The following is a 19217-nucleotide window of genomic DNA, read 5'->3' on the forward strand; positions in this document are numbered from 1 at the left end:
GGTTCCCTAATTTCCCCGGAAGTTTTGTCCAATTGGGCCCAAAGAGTCATCATCTTCCTGGGGAACGGCAACTGCGCCATCTCTACTGAGAGGCGCAGGTCGTTACTCATTAAGATTGATCCGAAGTTGGGGGAGCTGTCCACTTAGGAGGTGGGTAAAATTGCACAGGGAAACTTCTTTGGAGATTCTTTCATAAAAGAGCTTGGGAAGTTTGTTAATACATTCAACTCCCTAGACAAAGTGCAGTCCTCTACTAAGCGGCTCTTTACCCCGTGTTTTTGCCACAGCTAGTCGAGGTAGCTCGTCCGTCTGTTCCAGACAGTCTCCAAAGGTGATCACTCCAGACGAGACCAGTAGCAGGACCTTGGGATGTCTGGTAACTTCTACTAGACCAAATCTTATGCCCGCTGTCGCGGAGGCAGAGTTGGCCCCAGAGGCAACTTTAACAATTGTCAAGGTAAGAGTTCAGGACCCGAAGGGGATTTTGATTGGGGGGCGTTTGGCCCATTTTCAAGCGAATTGGGCAAAGCTTTCCTCAGACGCATGGGTGATCGAGATGGTGTGGGGATTTCCATATTGAATTCTATGGCACTCCGTCTCAGACCCACCCTCCTGCTCCCTTATTTTTTCCCCCCTGACCAAAAGGTTTTTGTGAGTCAGGAGGTGGACAGTCTTTTGAAGAAAGGGGCGATAGTGAGGTCAGAGATCCATCTCAGGGGGTTTGCGAGCAACCTTTTTGTAGTGGAGAATAGGGACGGCGGACAGCATTTGGTCATCAATCTGAAAGAGTTCAATTCATGGCTACTCTATCACCATTTCAAGATGGAGGTTATTCACCTCTTGTGGATCTTCTCCAACATTACGATTGGATGGTCTGCTTGGACCTGAAAGATGCCTAACTAGCGGTTCCAATCTTCCCTCCCCACAGGCGGTTACTTCAGTTTGTTTGAGAGTCTCAGGTTTTTGAGTTTTCCGTCCTCCCATTCGGTCTTTCGTCAGCCCCTTGGTGCTTCACCAAGCTGATGTGTTCAGTGGTAGAACATTTGCGGGTTTAGGGTATTCGTCTCATCATTTACTTCGATGATATACTGTTCATGAATCAATGCCCGGTTCGACTTGCTTCGCACTTGCAAACTACAATAGACCTTTTGGAGTCTCTGGGGTTCATAATAAAGGAGAAGTCAATTCTCACCCCATCACAGACAATCGAATTCCTGAGTTTCTTGGTTAAGTCAGTCAAGGCGTCCCTCAGCTTCCCCCTTGCAAATTGCCAAAGATACCCCACGAGTTATGGAGAAACATCTCCAAATCTCACATATCCCACCGTCATTTGGCACGGATAGTGGATCTTCTCTCGTCCTCCATACAGGCGATCGAACATCGCAGGAAAGGACTTTAGTATTCACAAATAGATCCTTTGTCTCCCAAAACAATCGAGGAAATAAACAGGTGGCTGGCCCACATGGAGGCAGGGACTTGGTGATCGAGTGGGACGCCAGCAGCTCCAGATGGTGTACATGATGTGGAGAGTTCTCCACCGGAGGAAAATGGTCCTTCAGCAAACGATGTCTGCACATAAATTGTCTGGAGTTGATGCCAGGGTCGTTCGCTATCCATTGCTGGACCAAGGAGAAGGTGAAATGTTCTGTCCTCCTCAAAATGGACAACGTAGCTGCAGTGAGCTAAGTCAATCATCTAGCAGGGGCGTGGTCAAAGACATTGTCAGATCCAGCCCGGACCCTGTGGGAATATTGTTTAGCCAACCAGATATCCTTGTCAGCGGAGCATCTCCGAGGGTGCCCAACCATGTGGCAGATTGGCACTCTCGCCACTGGAGAGATTCCAGCCTTTGGAAACTGGATCCTCAGATCTTATGGCTGATCCAGGACAGGTGGGGACCTTTCTCCATAGATCTCTTTGCGTCCCGGCTGGATTACCAGCTCAACAGATATTGCAGTTGGAGGCCATATCCTCATGCGACAGCCATGGATGCCTTCCTCCAGGATTGGAGCAAGGAGCAGTCCTATGCCTTTCCCTCATTCGCAATGATCATGAGGCTCACAGCTCAAGTGCGCAGGCAGGGAGCAGAGGTAGTTGTGATCACACCGATTTGGAGATCGCAAGCTTGGTTTCCAGTGATGATGGAACTTTCTTGGAATTTTCCAATCCCTCTACCCCTATTTTCCGATCTCCTCGTGGATCCCCAGAGCAATCCTCACCCGCTGGTCTTAGCGGGATTTCTCCACCTCATGGCCTGGAGGGTTACAGGCGTCTTTAGAAAGCCCCAGGCCTTTCAGCAGAGGCTTCCTCCTTACTTGCGAAGGCCTGGGCAGACAATGGCAATAAGTGGTATGGCTCCGCATGGTTAAGATGGTTGCGTTGGTGTCTCCAACTCCAAATTGATCCCTTGGGGGCGGACATTGTCCAGGTGGTGAATTTTCTAGCAGACCTTGCTTCCCAGAGTTTCGCATATTGGCCTAATAGCACTTACGGATGAGCAATCTCGGCGGGTCACCTCCTGGTGGATGGACAACAAGTGGGGTAACACCCGTTAGTCAGGAAACTTATGCGGGGTATCAGGCTCTCAGTTCCCCCTGAACCCAGATACACCTGTCTTTGGGACGTTAACAAGGTTCTCCTCCTCTTCCGATTTTGTCCCTCTAATAAATATCTTTCCAGGAAACAACTGTCTGCAAAGTTGGCGATGTTGCTCTGTTTTTTTTCTTGTCAACGTGTTTCGGATGTCAGATCCCCTAACATAACAGGTAGAGTCTTCACCCCGGAAGGGGTAACCTTTCACATTTCGCGTGGAACGAAAAGTGGTTCTAGACTGGTTTCCTACCCATCTTTGAGACAGTCCCCTAAACTGTGTGTGGTTCGCACTATTAAGGCATATGAATGTATGAGTGACGAACTCCGCCCACATGGAGAAAATCAATTGTTAATTGCCCTCACAAAGCACCACAAAGCGTTTTCGTCCCCTACAATTGCCAGATGGGTCAGGTGGGTCATGCAAGAAGCTGGAATTGACACCTCCAGATTTGAGGCCCACTCAGTGAGAGGGGATATGGGTTCTAAAGCTTTCTGTCTTGGTGCTCGCCTAGAGGATATTCTCAATGCAGTTGACTGGTCTCTGACAAGCGTGGTGGTGGATAAGCTTTGAACTAGCCTAATCCTCGCCTCCGTGTCCTGCCATAGAATGAGAAATTTCCCAGCTATCGTAAAGGAAAGTTTCCAATTCTATTAACCCCTTCTGTGCCCATGACGAGCTGGACTCGTCATGGGCCGCGGTTGCGCTGTGCCCATGACGAGTCCAGCTCGTCATGAACCCTGCCCGCTAATGAAAGGGCTGGCACAGGGCGGGGAAAGGGCGGGGCACTCAAGGGGTTAAGGACAAGGAGGCGAGGATTAGCTCCCACTAGGAAATGTTTTTTCTCAAAACATTTCTTCCCTCCCATTGCGAAAAAGATGTGAAATTGGGGAGGTTGTTAACAGTGATTGGTACTCAGATCAGTTTGTATATACTAAAGTATTGATCATAGGATTATGCTCCTTTTACTGTTTTCAAATGTTCTGATATCGATTTGATTTGTACTCTGTGATACATTGTCCCGTTCAGTGGCAATAACATGTTCATTTTGTCCCCAGGGGCGGAATCCAATAAACAGGAGTGATCATATTGGAGGATGGCAGCAGTCGCAGGAAGAAAGAGGAGGCTAGAGAGGCTTCACAGGACAATATACGGCGGGCTGATTCCTGATTGGTGGACTTGTTGTTGTTTTTACTTCCCTATGGTTTTTGGGAAATTGAGTTTTTGTTCACAGTTAGCCTTATGAATTGGCTGCTGGAGCTTGGTTATTGTAATAAAAACGAAGGAAGTAAAGCCTAATCCTCGCCTCCTTGTCTTTAATAGAATTGGAAACTTTCCTTTACGATAGCTAGGAAATCTCTCATTCTCTATAAGTTGGACTAATGTAGCCTGTTTAATGAACATTTCTTAAACCATTACAACTTCAACCACCATCTGCCACCTCACCACCAAGTACTTACTTTTTAATCCATGTAAGGGAGATGAGAATGCTTCCCCATACATAACACATCACACCGCACACAGTGAGATTAATATCAGCAAGAGCCCTACCACATGGAGGAACGTGCTTTCATAATATGGAAATAATGGACATATGATACTGTACCTGTCAGACAGGTACCCAATACAAATGGCTCCCACCATGACCCCAATGAAGAAAAAGGTTGTGGAGGCCTTATTGAGCCAGTTCTTCTCACACACGAGGTCCCACTGAAAGAGAAAAGAGCCAGTGTGAGAGATGGATTCCTCTTCTCTATTTAGTTTTCCATTACATTGGTCAATAATTCCTTTCCATGTTTCCATGCACAGGAGCAAGTTTGGTGTATCCAACACCTCACATTTTCTATGAGGCGATACACATGAGTCTCTTCTGCTATAGCGTGAGAAAATTCACTGGAATTACAAACAAGGGATCCAATTGTTGATGGTGATATCTCCCCTCACCTCGAAACAGTGCAACTCTCACAACCTGACCAATGAGGACACGCTGATTCTTTTAAGGCTTTAAACAACCTGTTATGATCCCAGTTCTAGTTAAAAGGCTTGATGTATCCCTCCATTGTCTGTTGAGTATTCTCTGTCTAACTCTAGAGTTTGCCCCCTTAGAAAAGGGCAGCCTGCCTTGCGAGCAGCTGGGCAGCTCTTTCTTCTTTTTTGGTCCGAAAGAGAACGTGTTGAGGTGCTTAGATCATGGCTTGACTCCCCATTATTACTTTAGTACCATGCCTTCTTTAAGACATGATTTGACTTGCCGCAGTACTTTTGATGTAAGTAGACTCCTAAAGATGTCTCAGGAATGCTTCCATCTTAAACCCCATCATGTGGCTGGTTCTGCACAGTAAGTTGTGCGGGATACTGAATAGTTACCTGTCTCCTCTCACTACTTCACAGGAAGTCCCATTGGAAGTTTTGAACGGCATTGAAGCATCTACTCCCTGGCTGGGGACACCAAATAATGAAGTATCTGCTCTACCTACTACATCAACCGCAACTATACAAACAACTTGCACAGAAACACAGATTTCTATTCAGAAACCCAACACAGATGGTGTCTATGTCCATGTACCACAAACTCCAAATTCCACACAGCGGCCAGAGCTGCCAAGAATAGACCGAACACCCCCAGGTTATTTTGTTGACTTCTTGTCTTCAGATTCATCTGACTCGTCTGTACCTCCACCACTACCTTTCCAAGTGAGACTTTGTGCTTTCTGCTTTTCGCTGAATAAGACTAACTTTGTTCCTCCATGGCTATATCCATGGATTACAATGTTATTACTTTTCCTCTTCCTTTGGATTAGTTTAGTGACTTTCTTTTTCTTGCTTCTGAATGGACACTCTCTCAGAACCCTCTGCTGCGCAACTGGTGAACTTGGTTTTGACACTACATTCTTCATCACACAAAGTCCGAAGAGGCCTTTCCCCGGTGAACATTTCAGCAGTTCCAGTGGGAAACATCGTTTACAACGCGGGGATTACATCGCGATGCCATTACATCGCGGTTTTTACAACGCAAGTCGTTACAACGACTTGCGCTAGATGGCGCTCTAGGACAAGGAAAAGTATAATTTACTATCCAACACCTTCCCTACTGTACGTAAACTGGAGTTGGAATAGTAAATTATACTACTCCTAAGTCCAGCGCCCTCCAACGCAAGTCGTTGTAACGACTTGCGTTTTCAAAACCACGATGTAATGTACCGCGATGTAAATGTATGCGTTGTAACGTCATACTTCTGTTCCAGTTCACAATGGAATTGTTTGGGATAAGGTATTATGGGCCATATGTAGGAAGCCTAATACCGGTCGGTAACGGACGATTTTCGGTAAATATCCCGTTACCGATCGGTATTTAGGCTTTTGGTATGTAGCGGGCATATTTCAGGATTCGGTAATTTACCGAATCGGTAAAATTACCGAATCAGTAATTTTACCGATTCGGTAAATACCGAATCCTGAAATGATATGTAGGGGGAGTGTGTCGTTGGTGTGGGGATTCGTTATTTACCACCAACTAAAAGTTGATGGTAAATGACGAATACCTGTAAAAAAGCATTTTTTTTCCATTTGAAGTGTGCAATGTGGCGGACATACATGCCCTTAGGGCATGTATGTGCGCCACATGTGCACACATGGACGAATCAGGGGTGCAACAGGGTGTCAATGTGACACCCTGCCACCCATGATGATGCCTCCCCCATTACCGATTCGGTATTTACCGAATCGGTAATGGCAACTGGCTTCCCATTCATTCCTATGGGCCTCCAGGCCCATAGGAATGAATGGGAAGCCAGTTGCCATTACCGAATCGGTAAATACCGATTCTAAAATACCGACATATACCGAATCGGTAATTATTTACCTACATTACATTTACCGATTCATAAATACCGAATCGGTAAAATTCTGTATTTAAGAATCGGTAAATGTAATTTACCTACATATGGCCCTATATGTTATATTTGGATCTACTGAAATTTTCTTTTGTCAAAACTTTCTTTATTGAATTTTCCACTCTGCACATTGATACTCTACATGTTGTTACAATCCATCTCTCATAATACATGAATGGTATTGGATGAATCAGCTGCAGTGTAATAATCTGTGATGTTTATCTCAACTTAACATCTTACCATGCCTTTTCTATTATATGTATTATCTGGTTATTCTATTACCTGTGTTTCTTTAGAAGGGTTCTATTGCTTAGTTACGCTAGAATGTTTATGATGCACTCTTGAGTTGGTGTCTGTTGGAGCTGGATGTTTCCTAGCTGGCCCCTCATCCATGTAGCTTATGATAAATATACTTAAGACAACAACAGTTTCCTGCGCAATTACTTCATTTGATTGGCGGCGATCCTGGCTACATGGACCACCCAGCGTGCAATATACTGGTTGGAGATCTACCTACAATCAAGCTATCTCATCAGTGAGATTCTACTGTTAAGCCTGCTTTCCCATCTTCTGTTTACTAATCGGCTCTGTTTCAACAAGTACGAGCATAGAAGTTGAACTGGTTGGACTTTGCTGCTTTTACTGACATGGTAGGACGGTTTTATTTCATCATCATACCCACCGTTTCCCACCTTCTCTTTTTACATGATTTTTGACTGACTCTTTTTGCCTTACTTTTCCCCTCGCAAACCGTGCTTTCTGTGCTACACTTTTGAGGCAGTTTCTCTCATTTCTGTGCCCCGTGAGCTTTGCTTCACTGGCAGCGCAATTGCTTTTCCTCTCATCTCCATGCCGACTGTTCTCCATGACGCATCGGCTTGAGGTGAAATGAATGCATCATAGCGCTTGTCACGTGTGGTGTCATCACGCTGTAATACATTTGGGTGCCATCTTGGATCAGGCTTAGCCCTCGTCTCTAACCACAGCATCATTTCGCATCTTGACGTTTTGGAGGCCATTTTGGATTTGTTTTTTTCTCTGTTATTCTCTCGTCAATTATAGTGTGGATCCTACGGTGATACACACACCTTATTTCCTTTCGCCTTCATCTCTAACCACAGCGTCAGAAAGCATCATTGACGTTTTGGAGACCATTTTAGATTTCGTTTTTTTTCCTCCATTTGTTTTCTCGTCAATTACAGTGTATCCTACGGTGATACACACACCTTGTATTATTCAAACATTCATTTGCTATCTATTGTGTATTACATTACAACAAACAAATGATGGACGGAATGCTGAGAATGCAGACATTCTCCCCCAGTCAAGAGATCTGGGTTAAATCCATCGTTCTTTTGCCCACTACGCCACCCCAGTTCAGACATGGCCATATGCAAATCAGTCTTGACCCTGTGCCTCATGGGAACAGTCCAGCCCGAACTGCCAAGCCATGGACCGGAATCAAGCATCCTAGGACCGGTTTCTGGCTATCAGCCGTCATCAGCCAGGATAGCTTGACTCCAGTGGCGTAGTGAGCACGGGTCCCACGTCTGGGAATACCCATCCCACTTAGGGCGAAAAGCGTTACAACAAACAAATGATGGACGGAATGCTGACAATGCAGACATTCTCCCCCAGTCAAGAGATCTGGGTTAAATCCATCGTTCTTTTGCCCACTACGCCAACCCAGTTCAGACATGGCCATATGGCTTGGTTCAAACTGGAATGGCATGGTGAGCAAAAAAACGATGGATTTAGGCCCAGATCTCTGTACTGGGGTGAATGTATGACATTGTTCTGCATTCTGTCCATCAACTGTAGTTTTTGCAGTTATTGTGTATTACAAGCGGTGATACACACACCATTTCAGCAACTTACTTTTATTCTTGTGTGTACTGTGACACGCACATTGTTCCATTTTCCTCTGGAAAGGTTCTGTGCACAGTTATTGTGTACATCTCACCATCATAGTTTTATTCTGTCTTCTTTCTGCTAAAGGTCATAACAGTGTGCACTCCACGGTGACACACACACCTTATTCACTACAATTTACTACAAATTGTTTATTTTTATTTTTTTGCACACACAACAATAAAAAAATCACCAAAAAAATCTTGTAGTAATACATTCCGTTTTTCTTTCACAACAATAGTCTCTTTGTAGTTTGTTTTTCTCACCTTTTCTTTACTGTTTTCTTTCTTTCTCCTCCTCTTATCCAACAATGTGTATCCTACAATCTGTCTATCTTCCTCTTTCAATTTTGGACACTCCTGGTGAACCACCCATCAGATGGGAGGTTTGGCACGATGTTTTCGAAACGTACCTGGGTGCCATTGGTGCAACTAGATTTAGTGCTGATAGAAAAAAATCTTTACTGTTACATTTTCTTGGATTTGAAGGGAGATCTGTATTCAAACATTTACCTGACCTACCACAAGAAGAAGGTGTACTAAATGACGAATATAGAGAAACTGTACAAAAACTCAAACTTCGTTTTGACAAGCAACCAAGCCTTATGGTCCTTAGGCATACATTTTTTTAAAGAAACTAATCTGAAAGTGAAGAAGTAGATTCTTACATTTCTGTGTAACACAGGTTGGCAGCAGATTGCAAGTTCGAAAACTTTACGGCCAACTCATCAGAGACCAATTTGTGTGTCATTGTAACGACAAAAATATTAGACAGAAACTACTTACAATGGGTGATCCGTCTCTTGATGACACTATTAAACTAGCTAAAAGTATAGAAATTTCTATGTTTTCACTAAAAGAACTTGATGAGAAAATTACAGAACCTGTTAATGCTATTAATTTAAATCCTTCTGCGAAATCTGTCAAGAGATCATCTAAAAGCAACACCAACACCGTAAATAAGTCAACTAAGTTCGGATCATCAATTGGTGTGGGGACCAATGTATGCTTGAGGTGTGGAAACCCACCTCATGTTAAAGGATCACGTTGCCCTGCAAGCAATGTTACATGCAATTATTGTAAAAAGACTGGACATTTTGTTAAAGTTTGTCTTAAGTTAAAAAGTCAAGAGTCTAAATAAACCTAATGTGTGCCTAATTGATTCCGATTCTTCTTCGGATTCTGTTTCCCATGATGTTATTGAAGGAGATCCTAGATCCTGTGTTGATCACATTGTTGACATTGTTGTGGGAAACAAGTGTGTTAAACTTTTAGTTGATTCTGGTGCAAAAATAACAATGATCACACAAAAACTGTTAGATGAAACTTGGAATGGTTGTCAACCTCTACTTCCTCCAGATCGATCCACTGTATCATATTAAGGATGAAAAATTGACCTTTTAGGATTCTTTGAAGAGGAAATGTCCTTCAAAGGGAGAAAAATAAGAGGGAAAATGTATGTTGCGGTTAAAGGACTTCATATTTTAGGCTGGTTCCACCAGGGTCTTTTTGGTATCCTCAAGCCTGGAACTAAAGAGCAAGTCCTTGTTGTAGGGTGTCAAGATGAAATTCAAATGCTCAAAAATGAGTTTCCTTCAGTTTTCAGTTCTGATTTAGGAAAAATGTATTGTTTTAAACACAGAATAATAGTTAAAGAAGGATCTATCCCAGTGAAACACAAGCTTAGAGGGGTACCGTACAGTGTGAGAGATGACCTAGAAAAATAATTATTACAATTGTGTGAGAAAGGGGTTATTGAGCCGCTGAGTCATCTCTATGGCTTTCTCCCCTTGTCGCCAGGAAGAGATGTGGTCAGCTTAGGGTGTGTGTTGACTTAAGGTCTCTCAACAAAGAGATCTGGGTGGTCTCACTTCACATCCTCTTCCAAAAATAAACAACCTCTTTGCTTCTACTAAAGGAGTTAAGTTTTTTACCAAGCTCGACCTTGCCAGTGCCTACCACCAGGTTGAGTTACATCCAGACTCCCGTCATCTTACTGCGTTTGTTTCCCCTTTGGGCACGTTCCAATACCGACGTATGCCTTTTGACCTGGCATCGGCTGCGTCGGTATTCCAAAGGGTGATGAACAATATTCTCAAAGGAGTCGAGGGCGAATTAGTCTTCCAAGACAACGTTCTTATTTTTGCAAAGGATAGTTCCTCACATGATAGCATATTACACAAAGTGTTAAGTTTGTTTCAAGAACATGGTGTAGTACTGAAGTTAGAAAAGTGTAAAAAAAATTGTACCGAAGTTGAATACCTAGGGCATGTGCTTTCTCATGAGGGTGTTAAACCCAGACCTGGTCTTCTCCAAGACATTACCAATGCTTCTCCACCCATTGACAAAACTGGAGTCAAATCTCTACTGGGACTCTGTGAATATCATTCAAGATTTATTCCTCATTATGCCACTATAGTTCGTCCCATAAGTAATCTCCTCAAAAAGGGGATTAAGTTTGTTTGGAGTGATGAGTGCGTAGCCGCCTTTAGTGAGGTCAAAGATCTGCTAGGTAAAAGCTCAGTTCTTAAGCCTTTTGACCCTAGTTTACCGTGTTGTTTGACTGTTGATGCCAGTCAGGTAGGTGTTGGTGCCACCTTGACGCAAGTGGAAGATGGTCTTGAAAGGACCATAGGTTTTGCTTCTAGGGTTCTAAGAGCTGCTGAGTTACAATACTCAGTGATTGAGAAGGAGCTATAAGCCTGCACTTGGGCCATTGAAAAGTTTTGCCTATATATTTGGGGTAAACGCTTTCTTCTCCAAACTAATCACAAGCCCCTTGCTAATATCTTAGGTGGGAGCTTGAGCAAGTGTTGCATTCCTAGAATTATGAGGATGGTTACCAAATTGCTCCAGTACTAATTTGATGTCAGGCACATTTCTGGTGGGAAGAATGTGAGGGCGGATTTTCTCTCTCGTTATCCTGACAGTGACATTCTTGATGATGAAATTTCCTTCTCTGATCTTATTGAAGAGGATTGTGAAGATTTTTTGATTGCAGGTGTGGATATTCCTGAACCTAAATTTTGATCCGAAGATTAATGGAAATCGGCATTTTGTGACGATAGTATCCTACAGGAAGTTTGTAAGCTGGTCAGGAGTGGTTAACCGAAAGAGAGAGTACTTTCTCCTTCACTATAACCATTTTCTATAATTGAAAATGAAATTTCCTTAGAAGAAGGTATTTTGTTACAGAATGATAAATGTATTCCTCCACATGTGTTTAAGAGAAATATTATTGAGAGGGCCCATGAGGGACATTTAAGGTCTTCATTTACCAAACGTCGTATACGTGAGTCATTTTGGTGGCCTGGAATGGATTCCGAAATTGATGAGTTTGTTGTGAACTGTTATGTTTGCAAAACATCAGACAAATGCCTTAAAACTTTTGTTCCTCCCCTCATGCCTGTTGAGTGTTCAGATCGTCCCTGGGTTAAGCTCGGTGTGGATGTCATGGGACCATATAATATGCTTTCTGGAGGTACCAGGAGGTACCAGGTTTATTTTGGTTCTGGTCGATTATGCCTCAAAATGGCCTGAGTACAAGCTTGTCAAGCAAGCTGATACCAAGCTGATACCAAAAGTGTTGTGGACTTCCTGAGTGATGTCTGGTCTAGGGAGGGAGTTCCAGAAACAAGTGTTTCTGATAATGGGAATCAGTTTGTTAGTAAGGATCTTGAATCGTTCTTGTCTTCTTCTGGTGTTAAACACGTGAAAAGTTCACTTTATCATCCTCAAGGGAACGGACTTGTGGAAAGGATGAATCGTGATGTTGGAGACTGTGTAGAAATGGCTAAATCCAGCAACCATGATGTTTTGAAGGCTTTGAACAGCATGATATGGTTTTATAGAACCAATCCCCATTCGTCCACAAAGGTTTCTTCTTTTGAATTTATGAGGGGAAGGAAGGCTAATACTTAATTTCGCCCTGGGTGGATGTCTAAATGGGATAATACTGAGTTGGATGTCTCTAAATTGATGAGTGTGGTGAAGTGGAATGTTTCTTCTACCCAGTCTAAACAAAAAACGTATTTTGACACAAAGAAAGGTTCTAAAACATCAATCCTTAAAGTTGGTGACACTGTCAAAATAAGAAAAACCCACCATGTCCATAAAGGTGAAAGCAAATTTGGTCCACCAGTCATAGTAATTAAGTTGGTGGGAAATGCTGTTCAGGTCGACGGGGGATTTGGGTGGAATTTGAGCAAGGTTGCAAAAGTTCAAAGTTCTGTTTGTGATCGATCCTCCATGCAAGGGAATGATTCTCCTGTTGGTACTGAGTCTATTCATGGGGGTATTAGGAGGAGTTCCCGTGTTATCAAACCTACAAGGTATAGAGTTTAATTAGCCCTATGTGTTTTTAACCTGTAGGCACAGAGTTTATGTTTACATTTCTGTTTTTCATCATTTTTTTTTGTTGTTGTTTAGAGAAGGGAAGGTAATGTAATAATCTGTGATGTTTATCTCAACTTAACATCTTACCATGCCTTTTCTATTATATGTATTAACCGGTTATTCTACTACCTGTGTTCCTTATGATGCACTCGAGTTGGTGTCTGTTGGAGCTGGATGTTTCCTAGCTGGCTCCTCATCCATGTAGCTTATAATAAATATGCTCAAGACAACAACAGTTTCCTGCGCAATTACTTTCCTGCGCAGGCCTTTCCCTGGTGAACATTTCAGCAGTTCCAGTTCACAATCGAATTGATTGGGATAAGGTATTATATGTTATATTTGGATCTACTGAAATTTTCTTTTGTCAAAACTTTCTTTCTTGAATTTTCCACTGTTCACATTGATACACTACATGTTGTTACAATCCATCTCTCATAATACATGAATGGTATTGGAAGAATCAGTTGTTATTGCTCTGTTTGTTAGAATTGGAAAAGTGGAAGGGCTTGTGTTTGTGATGGACATGCACATAGTGGCAAACCCCTAGAGAGGAAGGTCACCAGTGGGCCCCACACATACTTAAAATGTTTAAAGGTGTCAGGATATCTGTCATGTGATACACCATGAGGAGCTGCCATAGTTGGGAATGCCATTGCGTCAGTGTGAGTGCCCTCTTTTGCTTCCAAGCTGCAGCCTTTGCCAGTTTTGGCCCACCTAGACATAACCATAGTATTGATCGATCTCCTGTAGTCTGGCGTTTAAAAGATTTGTCAAGCAGTCCCAAGAGCCTAAAGCCCAGGTCATCTGGTACTGGGTATTTTAAAATGACCTTGATCCATGCCAGGATTTCAGACCAGAATGGGTGAATCATAGGGCAGTCCCACCAGATGTGCCTTAAGTCACTCAGCATGCCACATCCCCTCCAACATAAATCTTAAGCATTAGGAAAGATCCTTCTCGGTTTGATAGGTTAGAGGTCCCAGTCATAGAGTACTTTATAGTGAGCTTCCCGTGTCCCCATTGAGTGATTGAATTTGGGAATGTCTTCCTAGAGCCTGCCCCATTGCCTATCTGAGATTGTAGTACCCAGAGTGTGCTCCCAGAATGCTGTGTGTCGTGGCTGGGGATGCTGAGGGTAGAAAGCAGTACGGAGCAAAGGAAGGAATTACTCCCGTTGGAACAAACCCCACCTTTCACATATCGTTCAGTGGAGGAGAAGTTGCTAGTGGCAGCCTAGTTTATCTCAGAGGCAAGAACCCAGGGGCCGATTCACAGAACTAACTTAAGACAAAATCCTAAACTTACTACTTTTGGTATTCACAGAAGTTAGGATTTTGTCTTAAGTTTGTCTTAAGACAGACTTAAGACAGACTTAAGACAAACTTAAGACAAACTTAAGACAAAATCCTAACTTAAGTCTGTCTTAAGTTTGTTTTAAGACAAACTTAAGACAAAATCCTAACTTCTGTGAATACCAAAAGTAGTAAGTTTAGGATTTTGTCTTAAGTTAGTTCTATGAATTGGGCCCCCAGTGTCTAAGTTGAGTATAATGATACTGTTCTGACAGTGCTCGAATGTTAGGCTGTCTCAATAAAATGTTGTAATTTGTTATTGCTTATCAAAGCAAAGTGATAAAACATACACTCAATGTGGCAGGAGGTGGGAGATGCAACATATTCAGTGCATCCATAAAGGGGACATGGGGAAAGATGGGGATGGGTGGGGAAGAGGTGGGGGGTAAAGGAGGGGTAGCTGCAACAATGAAGAAAGACACAGCAGCATCAAAAACAGTTTGTCAGATCAAACAACTTGATGCTGAGCGCCGTGTCTGGAAGGGTGCAGCGCTCATTTCCCCTACCAGCAGAAAAAGATGGAGGCTGCATATTGTAGTTGCCCATAACGAGGGAGGAAGGGGTTACAAATCTGGAAGAACCCCCGGGCAGCGGAGGGAGCAGAAGGGATAGAGAAGGAATGGGGGGGGTGGAGTCCGATCGTTCGGGCCCTGGTCATAAGGACATCGTGAGTCTCAGGTATCGGCATTGGGCATAGAGGGAGGCAGTAGGTTTCACTGTGGTTGAAGGGTAATTCTAGGGATAGATATGGGTGGGGATGACCTGTGCCTATGAAGGACCGATATGGGCTGTATCCCTGAGGGGGGAGAGTGGTTCGCAGGGTCGCAAGTGTACGGGGGCGACTGCCCCGTGGGGATGCGTGCCCCTGCCTCTGTTTCCGGTGGGGAGGGGGGTGAAGGTGAGGGGGAGGCAGGGGGTGTGGGAGGGGTGAAGGGACGTTAGGGAGGAAAGTGGGGGATGAATGGGGTAGGGTGAGAGGGGGCAGGAGGAGGGGAAGAGGGAAGTGCGAAGTGGGGGAGGTGTTGTGGAGGGAGGAGGTGGGTGAGGAGGGAGAAGGGTGGGTTGGGGCAGTTGGGGGCTGCTGCAAGGGGTGGAAAAGGGTGGGTGGGGGAGGAGGCCTATCTGAACCGCGTTCGGCACGATCAGGGCATTTGTGCTGATGGTTGCCAAGTAGGGCGTTAGTGGGGGGGCTCCTGCAAGAAGCGCCCCATTTCTGTGCAAACACCACTGCCTAGTCCTTCAGGGTCTCAAAGCCCTGGGAGGAGGGAAATGGGGGGTGCAGCTCCAAGTCAGCCGAAGAGGCAGGTTTTGAGGCTCTTCCTGAAAGAGTGCAGGGTGGGGCGCTGCCACACAGTAACAGGTCTCCCCTGGTTTGGGCAGAATCTCGATCACCACCCTGTTATAGAGAGGTCCCAGGGAGGCTCTTCGTTCCCCTTTCTGTAAGGTGGCATTGTAGAATTCCGGGGGGAATCCATCCTCTGCCAGGGCATTGTGGTAGGGCAGCTTGGAGATGGCCGCTGCAATCTCTTCCCTGATGATGTCCCCCGCCAGAAGCTTTGTGCCCTTGTCTGTCAAGTGTGTGAGATCAACTGACTCGCGGAACATGGGTATCCATTCTGCACTGGCCGGCGCCTCTTGGGTATAAAGCTGTTTGTAAAATTATGCGAATTTGTTAACTATGTCCTGAGGTCGAGTGAGTATCTCTCCGTCTGCTGATCAGAGTGCGGGAATGGCCATTGCAGCCTCCTGTTGCCTTAGTTGTGCTGTCCCAATTATGGAAGAGATCTGAAATAGTGAGGCATTCTCCCTCCATCTATGCATCAAAGATCCCCGGGTGCAGCGCTGCAGGAAATGCAGGTTTATAATAAGGCTTTCCTGTTTTCAGTTTCTATTTTTGGTAAATTCTGGTGGTTTTTTTTCAGTGTATTCCATTGATTTCAATACCTTAAAAAAGCAGTGGTTACACATTTTCGTGCCCTTAAAAACAACAGAAACAGTGTTTTTCCGGTGTTTATCGTATGTTTTGCTTTTATTATTGCTTGCTTTCTGCAATGATAGTGAATGGTATATAGGCAGTGTACTACAGTGTTTATGGGGTACAAACACATTTTACAAATCGATCTTATTGTAGTATAACATACAATACTTCTTCAGTGAGTCTATGATCATGCACACTCGCTCTTTCCTTCCTATGTAAACTGTCATCTGTGTGAAGGCCCTCTCTACATTGCCAATTGAGACGAGCAACGTCGAAACAGCCAGTACACAGTTTGCTAACTCTGGCCACTGACATAGCTTTCCATGCCAATACTGGTGCACCTGAAGATTGTTATTCCCTGGGTCAGGTGCTGCAACAAAAGCTTTCAACTGGGTGTATATGCCCTCAGATTTATTGAAGCAGTCAAAAATGAAGCAGCACTTATCAAAGTCCGGAGAAAATTCACCCTTACGGAAGTGATCTAGCACTTCTACAGATTTGTAGAATGAGCTATGGGATGAGTCCGAGAGTAGTGGTAGAGAATATAATGAGATTGGTATAGGTTAGTGTATTGGAGATGCTGAATTAGGAGTAAAGAAAAATATAAAGATACATAGGTACAAGGAAGGTATATATGTGTAAGAAGGTAATATATCTTCTCTATAGTTTGTTCACTGGGCTCTGGAGGGCAAAGAGAGGCTGGAGTTACCCGATTAAGCGTACTATCTAGCTTAGAAATTAGTGTGGGTGCAGTACTGTCTGTGCAGAAAATCGGTCAGTTACTGGGGTCAAAATGTATCACACTGCGAGCAGCAATGCCAACCCAGTACCAAGAAGTGAAGCAAAGAGTCTGCAATGCTGCAGATGTGCCAATGATTGACAGTCTGCGTCTGCTAAAACAGGAGTGTCCACCACAGGCTGGAAAGGCCCAAATCACAGTCAGATCTTCAAGACCTCCTGCCAATCTGATCCGACGAATTTGCATTGACACTGCCCCAAAAATGAGGTTGCTCCCGCTCTGAGCTTTTCTGCAGCAGCAAATCCAATTCAGCTGGACCTGTTGTAGAAGGTATCTCGCCTTGTGGAGCGCTCTTCGACTACAGCCTGCAGCCTTGCTCCACTGGAAGAATACGAGGTCCAAAGTGACTATGTCCGGAGGTAGAAATCCTCACTAGCGAAGGTGTAAAAAGTATCCAACTGGCAAGGGACCTTCTTTGGGGTGTGAAATTCAAATATATTTCAGTAAGAGATTTTCCACCAAATGTCAATGACTTCACCCTGCCCTCGCCCAGCAGCTTTCCAACAACTAAGGCCCTCTTCGGCCACAGTCGGTTGCCTTGCCCATTTGAGGATTTTTGACTTCCATTTCAACTAGATTGCGGTCTGCCATAGCTTGTGCCTAGGTACCAGTCAAGTGCAACCAGAAGATCATGGTTGGCACTTAAAGCTTTTTAGTGCTATTTTCACATTTAACACTCCAGTTTCCCTTATTGGATTTTGTTGTTGTGGTCTCAGTTGTCATTTTAATTATTACAATCTTCTCTGCTTTTCAAAATTGGGTTGGGCTTTTTTGTGTGTAGTTTTGACTTTATTACTGTTTTAGCACTGCTCAAATACTTTACACATTGCATGTGAATTAAGCCCATCTGCTGTGTAGTATAGGTACCAGGGGTTTGAGTGCAGGTTAATTTAGTGACTTTAAGGGTTCACTCTGAGAACAGTTACGGGTATTACTTGAGAGGAATACTCACCCCCTCAAAAAAATCCTGTAATGTTATGGTCATAGATTTATGGGAAATCAGGATTACAAATGTATATACGAGTTTAGGCGTTTATCTGTATTGTTTCCAGCACATTTCTGCTAAATAGATAGGAGTCCTAACTTTACTACTCCTAAACTGAGAAAAATCCTAACTTTAAGACTTTCTGTATTCACAGAAGGCATTTAGGAGTCCTAAAGTTAGGACTCCTAACTTATGTGAATACCGAAATGAGTAAGTGCCTTCTGTGAATACCAAAATGGTAGTACTTTTAGGATTTTGTCTTAAGTTAGTCCTGTGAATCGGGCCCTGCATCTTTTATGTAATTTAAAATAGAAACATTGGAGCTGGGCATATGTTTCCATTTGTTATTATTGGAAATGAGCTTTTTGGTAGCTTGTGTTTTAAAAAGACACAATTTAAATAAACAACAATGGTGCCTTTTTAGAACACAAGCTAACAAATCTCACTTCCAATAAAAATAAATGGAAACGGATGCTGAGCTGCAATCTTTCTCTTTATAATTGCATTAAGGGTTTAATATCCCATGTGGCTAATAGCGGTCCCTTTACAACTCCACAGGGACACCTAGTAACAGCCTGTGGTACTGCACCCTTTCCTTGCTTCATGGAGTATCTTTTAGTACTTATGCTACTGTTGGGATATTTTTTCACCAAACAAATAAAGTAACAAACATTGGCATTTGTAATTGTAATAGTTCAAAGTTTCACTAAGGTGAGACCTATTACATTGCAAATTATTGTTTATCTTGCAAACACAATCTGCAGAAAGTTGAAAAGACCTGCTTGAAATTGGATATCTGTTGACTGGGTGCGGTCACCTGTTTTCTTGTTTCCTTGGATCTCCCAGGTGAGTTGTCTCTTGAAGAGGCAGGGGGAGATGTGACAGATGGAATATACAAGAGGGATCTTTAAAAACAAAAAAGGTGCATTCCCTTTTATACACTCCACAAACTGTACGTATGTTCTGAATGTAAAAACAATTATAAATCCTTACATTGGCAGGAAAATAGTTTTTAGTACCTATCCAATAAGATAAAATGTTCCTACAGAAAAAAACTAAGTGGCTTGACTGAAAGAGCTGTGAACATAGATTGAATAACGACTGGTCCAGTATCGATTTGAAAAATCCACAATCTATTTTGGAGAAACATTTGTTAGAGGTTGGATTCTCTGGATGTTTGGGACAGAACAGCAGTCCTTTCAGAGGTGCAAATAAAGCAAGTGGAAGAGGTTAAGACTGGGGGGGGTCATCACAACATGAAGTTCTTCAGCAAACACGAATGCGATCTCAGTGATACCCAGGATCACTGGAATTA

At 43.5% G+C, this 19217-nt stretch overlaps 1 protein-coding gene across 2 annotated transcripts in view; it reads right to left on the minus strand.

Annotated features, from left to right (window-relative positions):
- LOC146813697 (solute carrier family 22 member 7-like) overlaps positions 1-19217 on the minus strand; it is a 452780-nt gene that overhangs the window by 308302 nt on the left and 125261 nt on the right. For both annotated transcript variants that reach the window (XM_085609110.1, XM_085609109.1), the window contains exon 3: positions 4197-4300. In XM_085609110.1, the coding sequence (XP_085465236.1) occupies positions 4197-4300 (104 nt within the window). The remainder of the gene's footprint in view (positions 1-4196; positions 4301-19217) is intronic.

Source organism: Triturus cristatus, chromosome 6, assembly GCF_964204655.1.
Source record: "Triturus cristatus chromosome 6, aTriCri1.1, whole genome shotgun sequence".
NCBI lineage: Eukaryota > Metazoa > Chordata > Amphibia > Caudata > Salamandridae > Triturus > Triturus cristatus.